Genomic DNA, 21286 nt, shown 5'->3' with positions numbered 1-21286 from the left:
GTCAATCTCACACTGCATATTAATCATAAAATATTTACTTTAGATTTGGACAAGATTTACCCAAGATAATCCTGAATGATTCAGAACAATGGCAAATAGAGATTATAGTGGAGAGGATCAGTGCGTGCTGACTCACTTTATTGGAATAATAAAGAACTAAAAAAAATTGACTTGTCCTTGCATTATTATGCCACTTGTAGACTATTACATATACATGGGGCATCTTCGGCTACCAATGATATAAACACATATAATATAAAAGAAGTCTTGAGTATCCATTACATGAGAATCAACAGTTCTATGACTCTACCACCATATATGCAGCACTTAATGACCCTCCCACACATTTCGTGCACACGCACGTCCTCAGGAGTTAGGCCTCCTCAGAGGCGGACATCTTATGAGCTCTTCTATTGTTGCACCTTGATGGGACTTTGATGCTCTATATTGGAAAGAGTGGAGGCATGGTGGACCATTCAAAAAATGTTGTGATTATGACATGCGTATACATAGGGTACTTGTAAGTGCATATGTGGTGGTGGAGTGATCGCACTGTTGATTCTCATAGTGGATACTCAATACTTTTATATTATATGCATTTATATCATTGATTTCTGGTGACTGTATAAGGGTAGTGGATCAGTAACACCATTTTCATCACATGATGGATTTTTCTTCTCATTCTGGAGGGTCTTGAAATTGAACTTTTGATAGACTTTAGTTAGAACGCTGTCTATTATTACAATATGAATTTTTGACAAACTTTATTTTTGTTAAACTTATTGTACACGTTAATCTCTGCACTTTGGCAATCAGAATGTGCAGAATTCAGAAATCAAGTTACATTCACATCTGGGTGCTGAATGGCAGGTGTGTTTACAGCATACAGGTGCATTAGGGTGTCATTCAGAATACATGGCACTGTACATATACAACGTTGTGGTTCATAGTTACCACCTCATATTGCACCCAACAGGTGTCAAGGGAGTCTCAATTTTAAAAGGTAGTACACACTTTTCAGAGCATACATTATTAGAAACTATATTCTGATTTAATAATCCTTACATGTAATTCCAGGGTTAGGTGGAGATGGTTTCTTTTGGGCCATGTTTGCTGGTCCCATGATCTTGTATCAGAAAACTTAGACAAGTCACATAGCGAGCCTACTGGTGACCTGGTAGAATGTCTCCGTACAATTCCATTTCCTGGATAAGTAAAAAAATGGATAAAAAGGTCATTTAAACTGTATCAAGAAAAAGAAAAAGCAAAAGTCGTCAACTAAGAAAGGCATATTGCATAATATAAACCCATTTCAGACAGCTTTAAAATGGTTAAAACCCTCAATGCATCATTCCATCCAGCTAAAAGAAAAAAATGAATGGGAGAAAAGTGCTTAGGACTATTACAAAGGTTACAGCATTGAAAGCTGCATTAACAAAGCTCCAGCCATCCATCCCAGTAGATAAGAGCATATAAATGGGCACAGTTCAGCTACCTGTGCACTTGTAGTAACATTTCCCCTTGATCCTATATTTTTACAATTGGATTAAAAATGCCACAATGAAAAATAATCATCCAGATAGAGCTTTTATTTTAGGATAATACTATAAAACAAAGTCCTCATATTTTTTTCAGGGCAGAAAAACACCCCTGTAGCAGGACAGCTTAGCAAATTCTGACATTTTTTTGGGGACATACTAAACTGCATATTGGGATGATGGGATGATTGGATTATTGGCTGCAATACTCAAAACTCTCACTAGATGTCAGTGTACTTTATACACATATACTGTATATGGTAATGGATCTGTTTCTCAAAATGTTATTTTCCTGCAGTGCTTGATACAATGTTGCAAGAAGCAGTTGCTAATGTTTAACTGTTCACTTGCTGATGTATATGCAGCTGTACAACATGATCATAGTAAATTATACAGAAGTAATAGAAAAATTACATTTGACCTGTTTTTGATGGGAATATGGGTAGAATTATTTTTTTTCATGGGGATCATAGGAGGAATATCATGTTGACACCTAACAATGAACATATTTAAACTATTTCTGATAAGAATATGCATATTTTTTTTTTACATGGGGATTATGGGTGGAATATTGTAGTTAAAACATACCTAGCAACATATTTAACCCATTTCTGATAAGAATATGCATATATTTATCTACATGGGGATTATGGGTGGAATATTGTAGTTAAACATACCTAGGAACATATTTAACCTATTTTTGATAGGAATATGGGTATAAATATTGTTCTACATGGGGATTATGGGCGGAATATCATAGCTACACATCCTATGTAATACATTTGACCTGTTTCTCATAGGAATATGGGTATAGTTATTGTTTTTTAGGGTGATTATGGGTGGAATATCAAGTTTACACCTAACAATGAACATATTTTAAACATATCTAGGAATATAGTTAACCAATTTCTGATAAGAATATGGGAATAATTGTTTTACTAAAAGGAGATTATGGGGAGAATATCATGATTATTATGATCATTGTCCCTCATTACAATTGAAAATAATTTTTACCAGGATGGAACATATGAAGGGTTTATGCTTATTAGGTAGAGGTGCTTTTAGGAATGTCTGGGGCTTTTGAAAACAAAAGGGGTTTTATGGCAACCTAAAAACGTTAAATTTTTATTTTTTGCTAGAAAGTTTCTTAGAACCCTCCCGGTTGGGTTCACACTGTTGTGACTTGGATGTGGGATTCCCCACATCTAATTCACATAGCAGAAGACTGCGACCAGCTCACATATCTCTGGAGCGCTCCGGTGCAAATTGCACTGGGGTCCTGTGCATTTTCAGGTCCATTTCAGATCCGAATTCAGTCAAAAATTTGGGCTGAAATCAGACCTTAGGCAGTGAATGGGGACACACTGGACCCCTGCTGTGAGCCGCTCTGATGTGCAGTGTGAACCCAGCCTCAAATATTATATATTTTTTTAAAGCAGAAGCACTAGAGCTTCAAACTATGGCCCTCCAGTTATTCAGGAACTACTATTCCCATCATGTCTATGAATGTCAGAGTTTTACAATGCCTCATGGGATGTGTAGTTCTGCAACAGCTGGAGGGCCTTAGTTTGAGGATCCCTGCACTAGAGATTAAATTGCTGGGTGTTACAATTTATGTCACATGGTATTTTTGCACAGAAGTTTTTCAAACGCAATTTTTTGGGAACAAATTTACTTTAATTTTAATTAAAAAAATATATATAACCATATTTTTGATAAAATATAAAGATAATGTTACACAGAGTAAATAGATACCAAACATGTCATGCTTTAAAATTGCACATGCCGGTGCAACGGCAACATAAACGTAAATGTTATTAGCCATAGGAAACGGTTTAAAGGCCTTTACAGGTTACCACTTTAGATTTACACAAGAGGTCTGGTGCTAGAATTACTGTCCGTGATCTGACGTTCGTAGTGATACCTCAGATGTGTGAGTTGATCGATGCTTGCGTGTGTGCAGCACCGACGCGTGCATTTGCCTTTGCGCATGAGCATGCGGGATGTGGGGGTGTTTTAAATTTCTTTATTCATTATTTCACTTTCTTTTACACTGTCACTTTAAATTTAATTTTTTTATCACTTTTATTGCTGTCACAAAGAATGTAAACATGCCATGTGTCACGGAACGTCCCACACTCCCCTTGAGTGCTTCCGTCAGTATACTGCTTCCTAAGTGCTGGAACACGCGACTCATAGGCAGTGACAGATACTCTTTATGGAGACACCAGATCTCTCCTCTGCCCTTAAAAGCATTTAATCCCACCAAAATCAGTGTAAACAAATGCTTTCAATTTTTAAAACCGGCACCAGGGAAACCGGAAGTAATGTATGCCAATCGCTTCATGTTTCCTATATCATAGAGGACAGAGCTGTTCTGGTCTTTGTCCACCTCTGATAATCTGATAAGCCGGTGGAAGTGCTGGCTGGTCGATCGAGTGTCAGGACAGCCCGCTGAAGGCAGTAGAAGGGGAGGGACGTCCCCTCCCGCAGCTTGTAAAAGCGATCAAGTGACTAGTTAGCTGCTTGGATTGCTTTTACAAGAGAGCCGACCGTCGGCTGTAAACTTTGCTGCTTGCAGGGCTAAATGTAAAAAAGAAAAAAATTCTTACCTGGCACCCAGAACTGCATGTCCTGGTTGTCAGGTGATAGGAATTGAGCATCCCTGCAAAAAACAAATTTGACCGGATTTTGATAAGAATGTGGGTACAATTACTTTTATATATGGGGATTATGGAGGGAAATCTCAGGCTTAAAAGGAGTTGTAAACCCTTGAGGTTTTTCACCTTAATGCATTCTATGTATTAAGGTAAAAATCTCCTGTGATGCAGCAGCCCCACCAGAGCCCCCCTTTTACTTACCTTAACCCAGTCTTTCCAGCGACAGGGACGAGCACACCAGCTCCAGCCGGTGTCTTGGGTCCTGATGGGATAGATTGATAGCAGCGCAGCCATTGGCTCCCGCTGCTGTCAAGCAAATTCAACGACGCGAAAGCAAGGGGTAGGGCCGAGTCCTGCTGTCTGTCGATGGACGCAGCAGAAGAACACGGGAGCACAAGTGCACCAAGGGAGAGTGACTCTCCAATGGGGCACTCGAGAAGAGGAGGAGCCCAGGAGTGCCGCTGAGGGACCCCAGAAGGGGAGGATCGGGGCCACTCTGTGCAAAACCAACTGCACAGAGAAGGCAAGTATGACATGTTTGTTTTTCGTATTTTAAATGGACCTTTAGATATCCTTTAAAACTTAACAAGCAATATATTTATCCTGTTTCTAAAAAAGATTGTGTATAATTGTTTTTCTGCATTGGGATTATGGATGAAATATCATGGTTACACACGCCAAGGACCATGTTTGACCTGTGTCTGATAAGAATATTGGTATAATTATTAATTAGGGGGTTATTATCACACATCCTACATAACATATTTGACCTGTTAATGATAGGAATATGGTTATAATTATTGTTCTACATGGGGATTATGGATGACATTATGGAAACACTTAAAGCGGAGTTCCACCCAAAAATGGAACTTATCCTGTTCCTCCCCCCTCAGGTCTCACATTTGGCACCTTTCAGGGGAGAGGGGGGAGCAGATACCTGTCTAATGCAGGTATTTGCTCCCATTCCCGGCGATAGATCGCCGAAGAATCCCATCAACGCCAGGTCCAGCCCCTTCTCCGCCCCCCACGGTCTTCTGGGAGACACACCAGTCCCAGAAGACAGCAGGGACCAGTCAGGATGCGCAGCGTGACTCGTGCATGCGCAGTAGGGTACCAGGCTGTGAAGCCGCAAGGCTTCACTTCCCGATATCCTTACTGAAGATGCTGGCGCCTGCACCCAGGAGCTGAGGGACAGGTCGGCTTCGGTTGAGGAAATCACGGGCGCCCTGATTTTAAAAGTCAGCAGCTGCAGTATTTGTAGCTGCTGACTTTTTTTTCGGCGGAACTCCGCTTTAACAACGAACATTTTTAATCTATTTCTGAAACAAATATGCACATAATTATTTGTGTACATTGGTATTATGGGTGGAATATCATGGTTACACATTCTATGTAACATATTTAAACTGTTTATAAGAATATTGGAATAATTCTTTTTATACATTGTTTTTATGGGGGGGGGGGGGGGGGGGATGCCATGGCTATGCTTAACACAACATATTTAACCAGTATCTGAAAAGATTATTGATGTAATTTTTTTTCTACATGGGGATTATGGATGGAATATCATGGTTACACTTGACAAGAAACATATTTAACATGTTCTTGATAAGAGAATGGATCAGAAATAGGTTAAATATGTTCCTATGTATGCTTAACTGTAATTTTCCACCCATAATCCCCATGTAGAAAAACAATTATATGCAAATTCTTATCAAAAATGGGTTAAATATGTTCCAGTATGATATTCCTCCCATAATCCCCACGTAGAAAAATAATTATATGCATACTCTTAGCAGAAACAGGTTAAATATGTTCCCTATTAGGTGTAAAACATTAAATTCCACCTACAACCCCATGTAGAAAAATGATATGCATTGTTCTGTATTGTATTGTTGTGTAATAATGATATGTATTGTTTAACTGTAATACTCCACCCATAATCTCCATGTAGAAAAAAATAGGATTTTTAACTTGACGTAAAATCCGTTTCTCTGAGTTCATTGACAGACACAGCCTTCTTTATTCATAGGGTTATATCGCCCCCTACACTAGGCAGAAAAAAGACTTGGCTAAGCCCATGGGCAGTCCTAGGTGATATACACCCCCCTCTCTGCTATAGGCCTTCAGTTATGTAAAAATCAGTATCAGAAGTATTAAAACTCCATATAGAGGGGCGGGTGCTGTCTGTCAATGAACTCAACTAAACGGATTTTACGGTAAGTCAAAAATCCTATTTTCTCATTTGTTCATTGACAGACACATCCTTCTTTATTCAGCACCATAGGGATGTCCCAAAGCAGTGCCAAACATGAGAGATGGGGCAGCCAACAAAAAACCAGGCCAACCAGACAACCTGGAGCTCAGCGAGAACAACCTGGAGCCCACCTGACCAAAAAAAAAAAAAAAAAAAAACCCCTTCATGAGGAAAAAAAAACATCAGACCGCAGCCTGCAGAACCTTGTGGCCAAAAGAAGCGTCAGCAGATGCCAGCACATCAACCTTATAAAATTTTGTGAAAGTGTGCACCGACGACCAGGTGGCTGCCTTGCAAACTTGCGTTACTGATGCCTGATGACGGAAGGCCCAGAAGGCACTCAGCACCCGAGTCGAGTGTGCCTTTGCCGAGAAGGGAGGAACCCGACCCTTGATAAAATAGGCCATAGTCACAGTCTGCCTGATCCATCTAGAAATGGTCGCAGAGGAAGCAGATAGCCCCTTCTTTGGTCCGTCCATGATCACGAAAAGGGAGTCCGACTACCGAAAAGACTCAGTGGCTGCCAAATACACCCGACAGCCCATACCACTACTAAGGTGTGCAGGGCAAATTCCCTCGAATGTTGCGGCCTGGGACAAAGAGGGCAACATGATCTCTTCATTTAAATGGAAATCAGAGACAAACTTTGGAAGGAAAGAAGGACAAGGACGAAGCACCACCTTGTCCCTAAGAATAAGTAGGGGGTGCGACAGGATAGCGCCGTCAACTCTGACACCCTACCCTGCGAGCAGAAGTATTTTCAAACGGAGGCTTCTGTAGAACCGAAAGTACAAGATTCAAGTCTCACTGTGGCAAGGGAGATCCCACCAGTGGAACCACACGTCTCACTCCCTGAATGAAGATACGCACCAGGGAATGCAAAGCCAGGGAGCGTTGGCGGTTTTCTTTCAAGGCTGACACCTTGACAGTGCTCAAGGCCAAATTCTTTTCAAAGCCCCACTGAAGAAAAGTCAAAATCCGAGTCACCGAAAAGGAACATGGGTGAAACCCCACTGACTCACACCATGAAATGTACGTTTTCCATATCCTATAATATACCTTCCTGAAAGTAGTATTTCTAGCTTTGAACAGCATCGGAATCACCGGCACAGATAAGACCCTATTCCTTCAACACTTGGCTTTCAACAGCCAGGCCAGTGATGGTAAAGTAGGGTGGAAGATTGGCCCTTGGGATAGCAGTTTCTCCCTGAGAGGCAGCTGCCAGGGGGCGCACCAGGTCCGCGTACCAGGGCCAACGAGGCCAGTCCAGGGCCACAAGAATGACCGGAATTCCTTCGGCCTCAATCAGAAGCTTGAGAGGAGGAAAGGGGTAGGTCAGATGATACTGGCCCCCACAGAGCGACCAGAGCACCTGAGGCGTCCACCAGAGGGTCACGAGACCTGGCCACAAACCTCTGCATCTTCCTGTTGATTCGGGATGCCGTCAGATCTACCTCTGGAGATCCCCAGCATAGACAGATCTGTTGAAATATCCTTGGCCCAATAATTGACGACTGAGGTAATCTGCCTGCCAGTTGTCCACCCCCCGGAATGTGAACGGCAGAGATGGCCGGGACGAAACGCAAAAAATAAAAAATGCAGAGGCAATCAAATACCATCAAAAGAAAGCTCTGTGTGTGGGAAAAAAGGATGCAAATTTTGTTTGGGTACAGCATTGCATGACCACGCAATTACCAGTTAAAGCAGCGCAGTGCCAAATTGTAAAAAGTGCTCCGGTCATTGAGTAGCCAAATCCTCCGGGGCTGAAGTGGTTAAAGGTTTAAATGGTCTGCCAAGTTTAGTTTAGGAAAAATTCCTTCAATACTCTAAAATACACGGATTACAGTGCAATTTTGGAAGGCTAAAGTACGCCACTGCAACGTGTGATGGAATAAATTGGTATACAAGGTGGTGTGGTGTTTGTGCAGAGTTGTCTCTTGGAAGCAACGGTTATATATATAATATATATATATATATATTATATACACACACACACACATATATATATATATATATATATATATATATACACATACTATATCTATATCAAATGATCTGTTAATGCTATCCAGAATATCCACCCCTTCTAGTAACATCATAAAGCCAATCCCCCCCCCCCCCCCCCTCTTCGGTATACTTTTTAATAAACCCTCCAGCCAAATTTAGTAGGCTTTTCACACAAGACTGCTATATTTAGTGTTGCGAGTTTGACAAAATAAAATTTTTCACCTTGTCAGAAATTGGTGTTCACAGCTAGCATGTAAGTAGTGGCTAATGGCACATCTGAGAAAGCAGAAAAATCTCTACTGAAACAGTTGGGTTCTACTTCAAGATATCAAAAGACACTCGAATCACATTGAAGTCACAACCTGCAGGGATCACTCTTATAGCGCCTGCTTTTATTAGCAGGCTGAAATTAAAAACAGTATGGAAAGCAATTGAATACCAGCTTCACTACAGCTTAGTTGCACAGAAGCATCTGAATCTCTACAAGCCAACTGGGCTCCTTTCAGCCTACATAGACTACTACTCAACAACGGAAATGAATGTGTTCTTGCTCCATCTAGTGGCCAGTCAGAAAAATGTTTGGCCTTTCAATGATATAGTTACATTTATAAAAAATAAAAAAGCAAGAGAGATGCTTAAGCAGCAAGTTCATGAATAGACTTTACAGGCAATGTTGGTAATTACTTTTAAGTTTGGGACCTCACAATACATTGACATTAGGTGACCTATATGGCCTGGCATGGCATGGCATATGGCATACATAAATAACTCTTCAATAGTTAAAAGGATAAGTTCACCTTTTAACAAAAAATAATAAAATCCAATTTTTTTGCAGGTAAAAAAAAAAAAAATTTGCATTTACCATTTTTTATTTTGGAAAAAAGGAAAGTCTGAAAGCTGCTCCCTCACATGAAACACCTCCATCCCTATATTGCACAGAGAAACAAAAATTCGCCCATGGGACTTTGAATGAAGTGTCCATGATGATCACAGTTAAATAAGATATAAAGGTGTAAAAAAGTAGTAATGAAGTGGGGCGAAGACCAGAGCATGGAGGACCTAGGTCAGGCCCCTTCAGCTCCCGGGGGAGATATTTTTCCGCTGACCCTTTATTTGCGGTCAGCCCCTGGAGCCAACCGTCTGACAAATATGGGATCACTAGTTCTGGCTTAATGCTCCTGTCCAATCATAACCTATGCTCCAATATACTCTTTACTTGTTGTTACAGACATCAGATATACACATCAGCCTCTGATGAAGCTAGGAGAGCTTGCGAAACGCGTTGGGTTAGAGATGTATCATTTATATCTGTACTCTCAATACTCTGATGTTATGTCATTATGGCTATGTTTTTAGGACTATCATGTTATGCTGCTGTTCTTATGAATTTGTCACTTATGTTCCTGACCTGTACTGGATGATATTGATTCCAATAAACTTTGTTACTACTTTTTTTACAGCTTTATATCTTATTTACCTGTGATCATCATGGACACCTCATTCAAAGTCCCATGGGCGAATTTTTGTCTCTCCGATTTTTTATTTTGGGAGACTGTAAAGCATTGCACCAGCGAGCAGATCGCTGGTACCATGCAGGTCTCCTGCAGAGCTGTCAGTGTATCTGTGTGCCCGTACATCGTACGAGCAAGCAGTTACTGACAGGAAGAATAAATGAACTACCGGAGCCATCAACGGCACCGTGGTAGTTCAATGAAAACTACAAGTCAACAGCCACAAAGGCTGTCGAGACTTGTAGTTTCCCATTCAGAGGAATTTGAATGAGTGACACATATAACCTGTTGCAAAAGGTGAATTTATCCTTTAAAAATGTAAAATTTTAGTGCATGTCATTCCCATACATACCAACACCAGCCAGTATATTCCATGTTTCGACGAATCTGGGACATACGTACCTCCCTCCTTGGATACCACCAGAAGTTATTAATCTGCTGTCACTATATTTTTAACTGTGTTTAGTCTGAGCTGTACTGTTCAACTTGAGCCTCGGTCCAACACCTATGTAATCAGATTCTGGTGCGGCCAAAAAAAGGGTCCTGCACGAGTTTAGTGCAAATGTGGGGGGATTTGAGCCATACAAATCTATGGCTCAAATCGCACAGCATGTAATGCTGTGTGAATTACACGCGGTGTCCCGCAACACATCAGTGTGAACCTGGCTGAGAGTTAAAGATCACCTAAGGTATTGCAGATTATGCTGGCCCAACTGCCTGACCTTGCATACTGCACACTGTGAGCATAGGGAGACGAAAGGGCAGGAACACTCAAGACCCAAAATTGAATTAATAGTCTCGAATCGAAGTGTCTGTCAGAAAAGCTAAGCAGGAACACAAAGTGCCTTGAAAAAGTATTCATACCCCTTGAAATTTTCCACATTTTTTCATGTTACAACCAAAAACTTAAATGTATTTTATGTGATAGACTAACACAAAGTGGCACATAATTGTGAAGTGGAAGGAAAATGATTAATGGTTTTCAATTTTTTTACAAAAATATCTGAAAAGTGTGGCGTGCATTTGTATTCAGCCCCCCTTTACTCCGATACCCCTAACTAAAATCTAGTGGAACCAACTGCCTTCAGAATTCACCCAATTAGTAAATAGAGTAAACCTGTGTGTAATTTAATCTCAGTATAAAAACAGCTATTCTGTGAAGCCCTCAGAGGTTTATTAGAGAACCTTAGTTAACAAACAGCATCATGAAGGCCAAGGAACACACCAGACAGGTCAGGGATAAAGTTGTGGTGAGATTTAAAGCAGGGTTTGGTTATAAAAAAATTATACGAAGCTTTGAACATCTCCCGGAGCACTGTTCAATTCATCATCCAAAAATGGAAAGAGTATGGCACAACTGCAAACCTACCAAAACACGACCGTCCACTTAAACTGACAGGTCGGGCAAGGAAAGCATTAATCAGAGAAGCAGCCAAGAGGCCCATGGTAACTCTGGAGAAGCTGCAGAGATCCACAGACCAGGTGGGAGAATCTGTCCACAGGACAACTATTAGTCGTGCACTCCACAAATCTGGCCATTATGGAAGAGTGGCAAGAACAAAGCTATTGTTGAAAGAAAGCCATAAGAAGTCCCAATTGCAGTTTGCGAGAAGCCATGTGGCGGACAAAGCGAACATGTGAAAGAAGATGCTCTGGTCGGATGAGACCAAAATTTAACTTTTTGACCTAAAAGCAAAATGCTGTGTGTAGTGGAAAACTAACACTGCATCACCCTGAACACACCATCCCCACCGTTAAACATGGTGGTGGCAGCATCATGATGTGGGGATGCTTTTCTTCAGCAGGATGGAGCCAAATGCAGTGCAGTCTTAGAAGAAAACCTGTTATGTCGTGTGCACACAACCAGACTTTTAGACAGCAAAGGTCCAACGGAACAAATCTGTAGGACAATGCGATCGTGTGTGGGCTTCATCGGACCTTTGCTGTCGAAAAAAATCAGACGGACTTTAGAAATAGAACGTTTCAATTCTTTCCGACGGACTCGAGTCCGGTCGAAAAATCCATTTGTCTGTATGCTAGTCCGTCGGACGAACAACGACGCAAGGGCAGCTATTGGCTACGAACTTCCTAGTCCGGTCGTACGTCATCACGTTTGAATCAGTCGGACTTTGGTGACTTTGGTGTGATCATGTGTAGGCAAGTCCGTTGCGTCGGAGCTCCGTCGAAAGTCCGTCCAAGTCCTTCGGAGTTCAGTCCGTCGAAAGTCTGCTCGTGTGTACACGGCATAAGAGTCTGCAAAAGACTTGACTCGGTGGCAGAGGTTCACCTTCCAGCAGGACAAGACCCTAAACATACAGCCAGAGCTACAATGGAATGGTTTAGTTCAAAGCATACTCATGCGTTAGAATGGCCCAGTCAAAGTTCAGACCTAAATCCAATTGAGAATCTGTGGCAAAACTTGAAAATTGCTGTTCACAGACGCTCTCCATCCAATCTGACAGACCTTGAGCTATTGTGCAAAGAAAGGGCAAACACTTCACTCTCTAGCTGTGCAAAGCTGGTAGAGACATCCCCAAAAAGACTTGCAGCTGTAATTGCAGCAAAAGGTGGTTCTTCAAAGTATTGACTCGGGGGCTGAATACAAATGCACGCCACACTTTTCAGATGTTTATTTGTAAAAATAAATAAATAAATTGAAAACCATTTATCGTTTTCCTTCCACTACACAATTATGTGCCACTTTGTGTTGTCTACCACATGAAATTCCAATACAATACATTTATGTTTTTGGTTGTAACATGACAAAATGTGGAAAATTTCAAAGGGGTATAAATACTTTTTCAATGTAATGTACATTTAAAAGAATGCTCAATTAGAACACATACAGGTGCATCTCAAAAGAATTAGAAAATAAAAATGTTAATTTCAGTAATTCAATTCAAAAAGTAAAACTCATTTTATATAGATGTGTTACATACAGAGTGAGGATATTTCAAGCAATTATTTCTTTCAATTTTAATGATTATGGCTTAAAGCTAGTGAGAACCCAAATGCAGTATTTCAGAATATTAGATTACACAAAACCAATTAAAAAAAAAAAAAAAAAAAAAAAAAAAAAAAAAGTTTAACCACTTCCGGACCAGCCGCCACAGTTTTACTTAAAGCGGTCGTAAACCCGCTGAATTTTTTTTTTTCTACCCCTGTAAAGCAAAAGGCATAATGAGCTAGTATGCACCGCATACTAGCTCATTATGAAATACTTGCCTTAGAACGAGACGTCGGTATCTTACCTGGTCCATGCCGAGGGAGCTGTCATGTTGCCTCGGTGTGTCTTCTGGGTATCGCGGTTCCGGCGCTGTGAGTGGCTGGAGCCGCGATGTCGTCACTCCCGCGCATGCGCGTGGGAGATTTCTTACCCGGCAAGGTCCGGCAATTGCCGGGCCTTCAGCCGTGAATCCCCTGTGCGCATGCGCCGCTGCAATCAGCGGCTCATAGCAAGGGGAATATCTCCTAAACCGTATAGGTTTAGGAGATTTTTTTTTTACCTACAGGTAAGTCTTATTATAGGCTTACCTGTAGGTAAAAGTGTAAAAAAAAGACTATACAACCACTTTAAAACGTTACCGTACGTCACTTTTCCTTTTGGCCACTAGGGGCACGCGCACGTGCAGGGCGTGCCCGGAGCCGATGCACGACCGCTCGTGACAGAGTGAGAACCGGGATCTGTGTGTGTAAACACACAAATCCCGGTTCTTTCAGGGGACTAGAGACAGATTTGTGTGTTCATACCAAGTATGGGCACCAATCTCTCTCTCCTCCTAGACAGTCCCATCCCCCCCTACAGTTAGAACACAGTGAGGGAACACAGTTAACCCCTTGATCACCCCCTAGTGTTAACACATTCCCTGCGAGTGACATTTATACAGTAATCAGTGCATTTTTATAGCACTGATGGCTGTATAATTGTCAATGATCCCAAAAATGTGTAAAAAGTGTCCAATTTGTCCGCCACAATATCGTAGATCACCGCCATTACTAGTAAAATAAAAAAAAAAAAAAAAAAGCCAAATCTATCCCCTACATTGTAGAAGAATACATATTGGCCTAAACTGAGGGGGAAATATATATATATATATATATATATATATATATATATATATATATATAATTTTTTTTTTTTTAAATGTTGGATATTATAGCAAAAAGGATGTTTTCTTCAAAATTGTCGCTCTTGTTTATAGCGCAAAAATAAAAACCGCAGAGGTGATCAAATACCACCAAAAGAAAGCTCAGTTTGTGGGGGGAAAAAAAAGGACATCAATTTTGTTTGGGTACAGCGTCACACAACCGCGGTCAGTTAAAGCGACAGTGCCGTATCGCAAAAAAATGGCCTGGTCATTGAGCAGCCAAATTTTCCAGGGCTGAAGTGGTTAATACAGACTGTTGGCTTACTGAAAAGTATGTCCATGTACAGTATATAGTATGCACTCAATACTTGGTCGGGGCTCCTTTTGCATGAATTACTGCCTCAATGCAGTGTGGCATGGAGGCGACCAGCCTGTGGTACTACTGAGGTGTTATGGAAGCCCATTTGCGGCCTTCAGCTTCACTGCATTGTTGGGTCTGGTGTCTCATCTGCCTCTTGACAATACCTCACAGATTCTCTATGGGATTTAGGTCAGACGAGTTTTTTGGTCAAACAAGCACAGTGATACCATGATCATTAAACCAGGTATTGGTAATTTTGGCAGTGTGGGCAAGCGCCAAGTCCTACTGGAAAATGAAATCAGCATCTCTATAAAGCTGGTCAGCAGGGGGAATTCCCTCTTAGAGGGCTGCACTGACTTTGGACTTGATAAAACACAGTGGACCAACACCAGCAGATGACATAGCTTCCCAAAACATCCCCCACAAGACTGTTAAAAATTTTGCATTTAATTTAAAAATCAAAGTCCCAGAGTCTGGAGGAAGAGTGGAGAGGCACAGAAACCAAGTTGCATGAGGTCCAGTGTGAAGTTTCCACAGTCAGTGATGATTTGGGGTGCCGTGTCATCTGCTGGTGTTGGCCCACTGTGTTATCAAGTCCAAAGTCAGCGCAGCCTTCTACTAGGTAAATTCTAGAGCACGTCATGCTTTCCTCTGCTGACCAGCCTTATGGAGATGCTGATTTCATTTCCAGCAGGACTTGGCACCTGCCCTCACTGCCAAAATTACCAATGCCAGGTTTAATGAGCATGGTATCACTTTGCTTGATTGGCCAGCTAACTCGCCTGACCTAAATCCCATAGAGAATCTGTGGGGTGTGGTCAAGAGGAAGATTAGAGACAACAGCCCCAACAATGCAGATGAGCTGAAGGCTGCTAGCAAAGCAACCTGGGCTTCCATAACACCTCAGCAGTGCCGCAGGCTGATAGCCTCCATGCCATATCGATGCAGTAATTCATGCAAAATATGAGTCCTGAGCAAGTATTGAGTGCATACTATACTGTAGATACTTTCCAGTAAGCCAACATTTCTGTATTAATAATCCTTTTTTATTGATCTTATGTAATATTCAAATTTTCTGAGATACTGAATTTTTGGCTTTCACTAGCTGTAAGCCATAATCAAAATAAAAAAAAAAAAAAAAAAAGGCTTGAAATATATCACTCTGTGCGTAACACATCTTAATAAAATATATAGGGCTACTACTGCACTAATGTACCAAAATAAAAAGTTACATAAATAAAAAGCAGCAGCTTAATATGGGATAACCAACACAAAACAAAAAAAATTAGAAAAGCCGTGCTAAAAATAGTCCCAACTGAAGTATGCAAAAACCTTGATTGTTCAGCATAAATATTTCAATTCCATATCCGAGGATGAAGCTGGCTGGCTTTTTTATTCATGCGAGTTTTAAATCTTTGCAAGTGCATTACTTATATACGTAAGGGCAGACAGTATTACACTATGGCAAGTTCTTCATTCTGGGTCCTTTACTGAATGGGACGAGACCGGACTCTACAGTGGTTGATAGGCGTGTGAGACTCAGTGCAGTGATCCATCCTGTGGTCAATTCTCCATACAAGCATCTGTGCAAGTACAAGGCCTTGGCTGAGCTATAGCCACACGCCTGGTTTACTTGCTTTCTGGTAAGCAAGTTTTTCTTAAGGTGGTGGTGCACTTATATGACGTGAATCACTGTGGTGTCACAGAGGGCTCTTCATATATCATCCTCACATATAGCATTGAAATATTTATGCTGAACAATCAAGGATTTTGCATACTTCAATTGGGGCTATTTAGCGTGGCTTTTCTAATTTTTTATCAAATATATGGAGTTTTACTTTTTGAATTTAATTACTGAAATAAATTAACTTTTTGATGATATTCTAAATTTGAGATGAACCTGTATATAAGATGACTAGACATTTAAAACCATTAGGACTGGTTACATTTGACTAGGGTTTGAGATCCTAAAGCATATCTAACACTAAATTAAAAAATGTATATATTGCAGCTGACCAGTATTTATATGTGGTGTCTGCATTTTTTTTAATTTCAGCATCAAAAACATTTCAGCAACTACAGATCCCGTCGACCTTGACAGAAATGCTGTGTACTTGTCATTCTGTGAGCTGAAAAGAAAGTGAAAACACCCTTACCCTTCTTGGATAAAATAATTTACCAAATAAAGAATATAAAGAAAAGCAGATATGCATGAAGTTCAACCTGTGTAAAAACCATGGCTCCCTCAATAGCTACAATAAAAAAAAAAAAAAAAAAGTGTGCAGCCATGAAGGGACAGAAGTGTGTTATTTGCAGAACTACCTGGTGAAAGCAAAGGGCACAAAGCCTGAAAAGAGGATACCAACGCAACCACTGCATCTAAGCACTGCTACGGTTTACATATGCTTTAAAGCGGTTGTATACCCGCAATTTCTTTTTTTTAACCCTGTAAAGCAAAAAGCATAATGAGCTAGTATGCACCGTATACTAGCTCATTATGAAATACTTACCTTAGAACGAGGCGTCAGTATCTTACCTGGTCCACGCCGAGGGAGCTGTCATGTTGCCTCGGCGTGTCTTCCGGGTATCGCGGTTCCAGCGCTGTGAGTGGCTGGAGCCGCGATGTCATCACTCCCGCGCATGCGCGCGGGAGATTTCTTACTCGGCAAGGTCCGGCAGCTGCCGGGCTTCAGCCCAGAATCCCCTGTGCGCATGCGCCGCTGCAGTCAGCGGCGCATAGCAAGGGGAATATCTCCTAAACCGTAAAGGTTTAGGAGATATTTTTTTTACCTACAGGTAAGCCTTATTATAGGCTTACCTGTAGGTAAAAGTAAAAAAAAAAAAGACTATACAACCGCTTTAAGTAGGACATTATTTTCATGCAATCATTAGTATGTTCGGAATGCCTGACTCTGTTCCAACCAAATCATGTCCGACTGTCCCCTAATCTATCCATCTTTAGGCGATCCCTGAAAACCCTTCTCTTCATAGAAGCTTATCCTGCTTCTAAATAACACTGTTTTACTTCCTCCGTCAGCTCATCCCCCCACAGCTATTACCTTTTGTATCAATTGACCCTTCCGTTTTAGATTGTAAGCTCTAACGAGCAGGGTCCTCTGATTCCTCTTGTACCAAATTGTAATGTAACCAATGTCTGCCCTCATGTTGTAAAGCGCTACGCAAACTGTTGGCGCTATATAAAACCTGCATAATAATAATAATAATTTAGCTGAGCAGCTTTCAAACAGCTCACAAAGAACAGACATGAACGGGTACTTGCCGAGAGAGGGAGTGCTTGGCTTGAAGACTGCAATTGTAGACAAGAACAAAAGTTCACTGAATCAGAGAAAATCCAAACCGACAGAGGAACCTGCACACAAGGAAGTCTGACCGCTTACAGGGGCCAATTACGTAATGATGCAGACATAGCAACAAACATCAGGCAACGGGGTGGAAGAAATAATGGAAAATCTTCAAGAAAATTAAACTGCTGCACTATTAAGCATGGACCCAACAGAGCTCTCACAAAAAGGTGGGGTGTGTGGATGGATATTTTTTAATGTCACCGCATTATAAAGCAGAGTTCATGAAAGATATCTAGGGTAAACATGCTACTTTTCCGATGATCTCAAAGCTATTCCGCCCAGCAGATTAATATAGAAAAAACACCCAAATCAATGCATTATGCATTCATGAAATCATTTTTAAATGCACATGGTGTGATCACCTGAATTTGTCTTGATATCAGCTTTGTGTAAGATATACATCTTGTATACACAAATACACAGAATTTAGGGTTTAAAAAAGCCCTCACATCTGGTTTACATTAATTTAACCTATTGTAAAGCCTGAAACTAATCAACATAATTGTTTATGAAAATAATTGTCAACTATTTTCATAATCAATTAGTTGGTCAGCCTGCATACACAGAATGCATGGTTTACATATCAGTGCAGCACACTGTGCCTGAGAACTTGTGACTGAGTGAGGAGCAATACCTCATGGGACATGTAGTCCTCGGCAGGAAAAGTAAATGACCTAAAGGGATTCTAAAGACGGAAGTTTTTTTTTACTTTGCTATAGGGGCATTCTATACTATACTTGCTGTCTGCTATAGGGGCGCTCTGAAGGCAGGAAGAACCCCATTAGAGGAGAATCAGGGCTACTCTGTGCAAAACAATTACACAAATCAGGTAAGACAAGTTTATGGTTTAACCACTTCACCCCCGGAAGGTTTTACCCTCTTAATGACCAGAGCAGTTTTTGCGATTTGGCACTGCGTTGCTTTAACTGACAATTGCGCAGTCGTGCGACGTTGTACCCAAACAAAATTGATGTCCTTTTTTTCCCCACAAAGAGAGCTTTTTGGTGGTATTTGATCACCTCTGCGGTATTTATTTATTGCTCTATAAACAAAAAACAAATGACAAAAAATCTTCATCAGTTTAGGCCACTATGTATTCTACTTTTTTTTAGCAAAAATATTGCAATAAGCGCATATTGATTTGCGCAAAAATTATAGCGTCTACAAAATAGGGAATAGATTTATGCCATTGTTTTTGTGTTTTTTTTACTAGTAATGGCAGTGATCTGCGATTTTTATAGTGACTGCGACATTGCGGTGGCATCAGAAGTTTGACATAGAGATTTCAGGGGACCATATGGTCCCCGGAAATTCTTATGATCATCGGAGGCCGGGCACGATGTTATGACATAACGCTCAGCCCGGCAGTTGTAAATACCATTGTGTAATCAGCAGGAAGGCCCGAGATCAGGTTTTTTTTTTTTATATCTAAGGCTTTTCTGCCTAGAGGAGAGATGTGGGGTCTTCTAGATCTCATATCTCTCCATAAAAAGGACTTGTCATGCTCTATTTCTATTACAAGGGATGTTTGCATCCCTTGTAATAGGAATAAACGTTGTAAAAAAAAAATAATAATAATAATAATAATAATAATAATAATAATAATAATAATAAAACAGGAAAAAAAAAAAAAAAAAACTGTAAAAGTGCCCCCGTCCCTGCATGCACAAGCGAACGCATATGTACATCACGCCAACATATGTAAACAGCGTCCAAACCACATGTGAGGTATTACGGCAAATGTTAGAGCGAGAGCAACAATTCTAACCCAAGACCTCCTCTAACTTTTAAACAGGTAACCTGTAAAATTTTTTAAAGGGTCGCCTATGGAGATTTTTAAGTACCGAAGTTTGGAGCCATTCCACGAGTGTGCGCAATTTTAAAGCGTGACATGTTAGGTATCCATTTAGTCGGCATAACATCTTTCATATTATACAAATTATTATACAAATAAATTGGGCTAATTTTAGGGGTTTTGTTTTTCCTCCCAAAAAATGCCTTTGAAAAATTGCTGCGCAAATACAGTGTGACATAAAAAGTTGCAACGACCATTTGAATGCCTAGGTTCTCTGCTAAAAACACATATAATGTTTGGGGGTTCTGAGTAAGACCCCTTTCACACTGGGGTAGTTTACAGGCGCTTTAGCCTCTGCTAAGCTCCTGAAAAACAGCCTCCCATTAATTCGTGTGACTTTTCACACTGGGGTGGTGTGCCTGCAGGACGTTCCGAAATGTCCTGCAAGCATCATCTTTGGGGCGGTTTGGGAGCGCTGTATTTAGCGCTCCCAGAACGCCCTGCCCAATGGAATGATTGGGCAGCACCTAAAAAGGGTTTTGGAAGCGTTGCAACACAGGAGTTTTTAACCCCCTTCTTTGGGGTTTAAAGCGCCCCGTTAGCGGCCGAAAAGCGCTGCTAAAACAATCGGCGCTTTAGCACTAGCGTGGCCCCAGTGTGAAAGGGGTCTGATTTTTTAGCAAAAAAAAAAATGCTTTTTACATGTAGGAGAAGAGTGCCAGAAAAGGCCTGGTATGGAAGTGATAAAAGTAAACGTTTACCAGTATTGTGCATTATATTTAAAATGATTATATCCAAGATAAAAAAAAAAAATCAGCAACTTTAATATAAAAGCTTTATATTCCCCCTCCACCCTTCATATAGCTTCATGTCTGACTCCCACGTAAAAATACCCTGTACGTATATCCAACTTCTGGATAGAGAGAGATCGAGAGAGAGAATAGACATACACAGAGTTGTGCTCAGAAGTTTACATACCCTGGCAGAATTTATGATTTCTTGGCCATTTTTCAGAGAACATGCATAAAACATTTTTACACTCATGGTTAGTGTTTGGCTGAAGCCATTTATTATCAATCAACTGTGTTTACTCTTTTTAAATCATAATGGCAACAGAAACTACCCAAATGACCCTGATCAAAAGTTTACAAACCCTGGCGATGTTGGCCTGATAACATGCACACAAGTTGACACAAAGGGGTTTGAATGGCTATCAAAGGTAACCATCCTCACCTGTGATCTGTTTGCTTGTAATTAGTGTGTGTGTATAAAAGGTCAATGAGGTTGCTGGACTCCTGACAGACCCTTGCATCGTTCATCCAGTGCTGCACTGACGTTTGAGTCATTAAGGAAAGCAAAAGAATTGGTCAAAGGATCTGCGGGAAAAGGTAGTTGAACTGTATAAAACAGAAAAAGGGATATGAAAAGATGTCCAAGGAATTGTGAATGCCATTCAGCAGTGTTCAAACTCTAATCAAGAAGTGAAAATGAGGGATTCTGTTGAAACCAACTAGTTTCTGTTGAAAGAAAAACCCACAAACTTCTTCAGGTGACATACGGGACTTTGAAAACATGTGATGTGGCTGTTTAAAGATGCACAATAAGGAGGCACTTGAAGAAAGATGGTCTGCATGGTCGAGTTGCCAGAAGAAAGCCATTACTACGCAAATGCTTACAATACGCCAAACAGCACAGAGACAAGCC

At 40.8% G+C, this 21286-nt stretch overlaps 1 protein-coding gene across 2 annotated transcripts in view; it reads right to left on the bottom strand.

The window, feature by feature from the left end:
- FMN1 (formin 1) overlaps positions 1-21286 on the bottom strand; it is a 482430-nt gene that overhangs the window by 319009 nt on the left and 142135 nt on the right. For both annotated transcript variants that reach the window (XM_073609885.1, XM_073609886.1), the window contains exon 3: positions 1066-1205. In XM_073609885.1, the coding sequence (XP_073465986.1) occupies positions 1066-1205 (140 nt within the window). The remainder of the gene's footprint in view (positions 1-1065; positions 1206-21286) is intronic.

The sequence above is a fragment of the Aquarana catesbeiana genome, linkage group LG13 (assembly GCF_042186555.1).
Source record: "Aquarana catesbeiana isolate 2022-GZ linkage group LG13, ASM4218655v1, whole genome shotgun sequence".
NCBI classification, from domain to species: domain Eukaryota; kingdom Metazoa; phylum Chordata; class Amphibia; order Anura; family Ranidae; genus Aquarana; species Aquarana catesbeiana.
The sequence above is the reverse complement of the archived record's forward strand: the minus strand, read 5'-3'. Positions and strand labels throughout refer to the sequence as shown.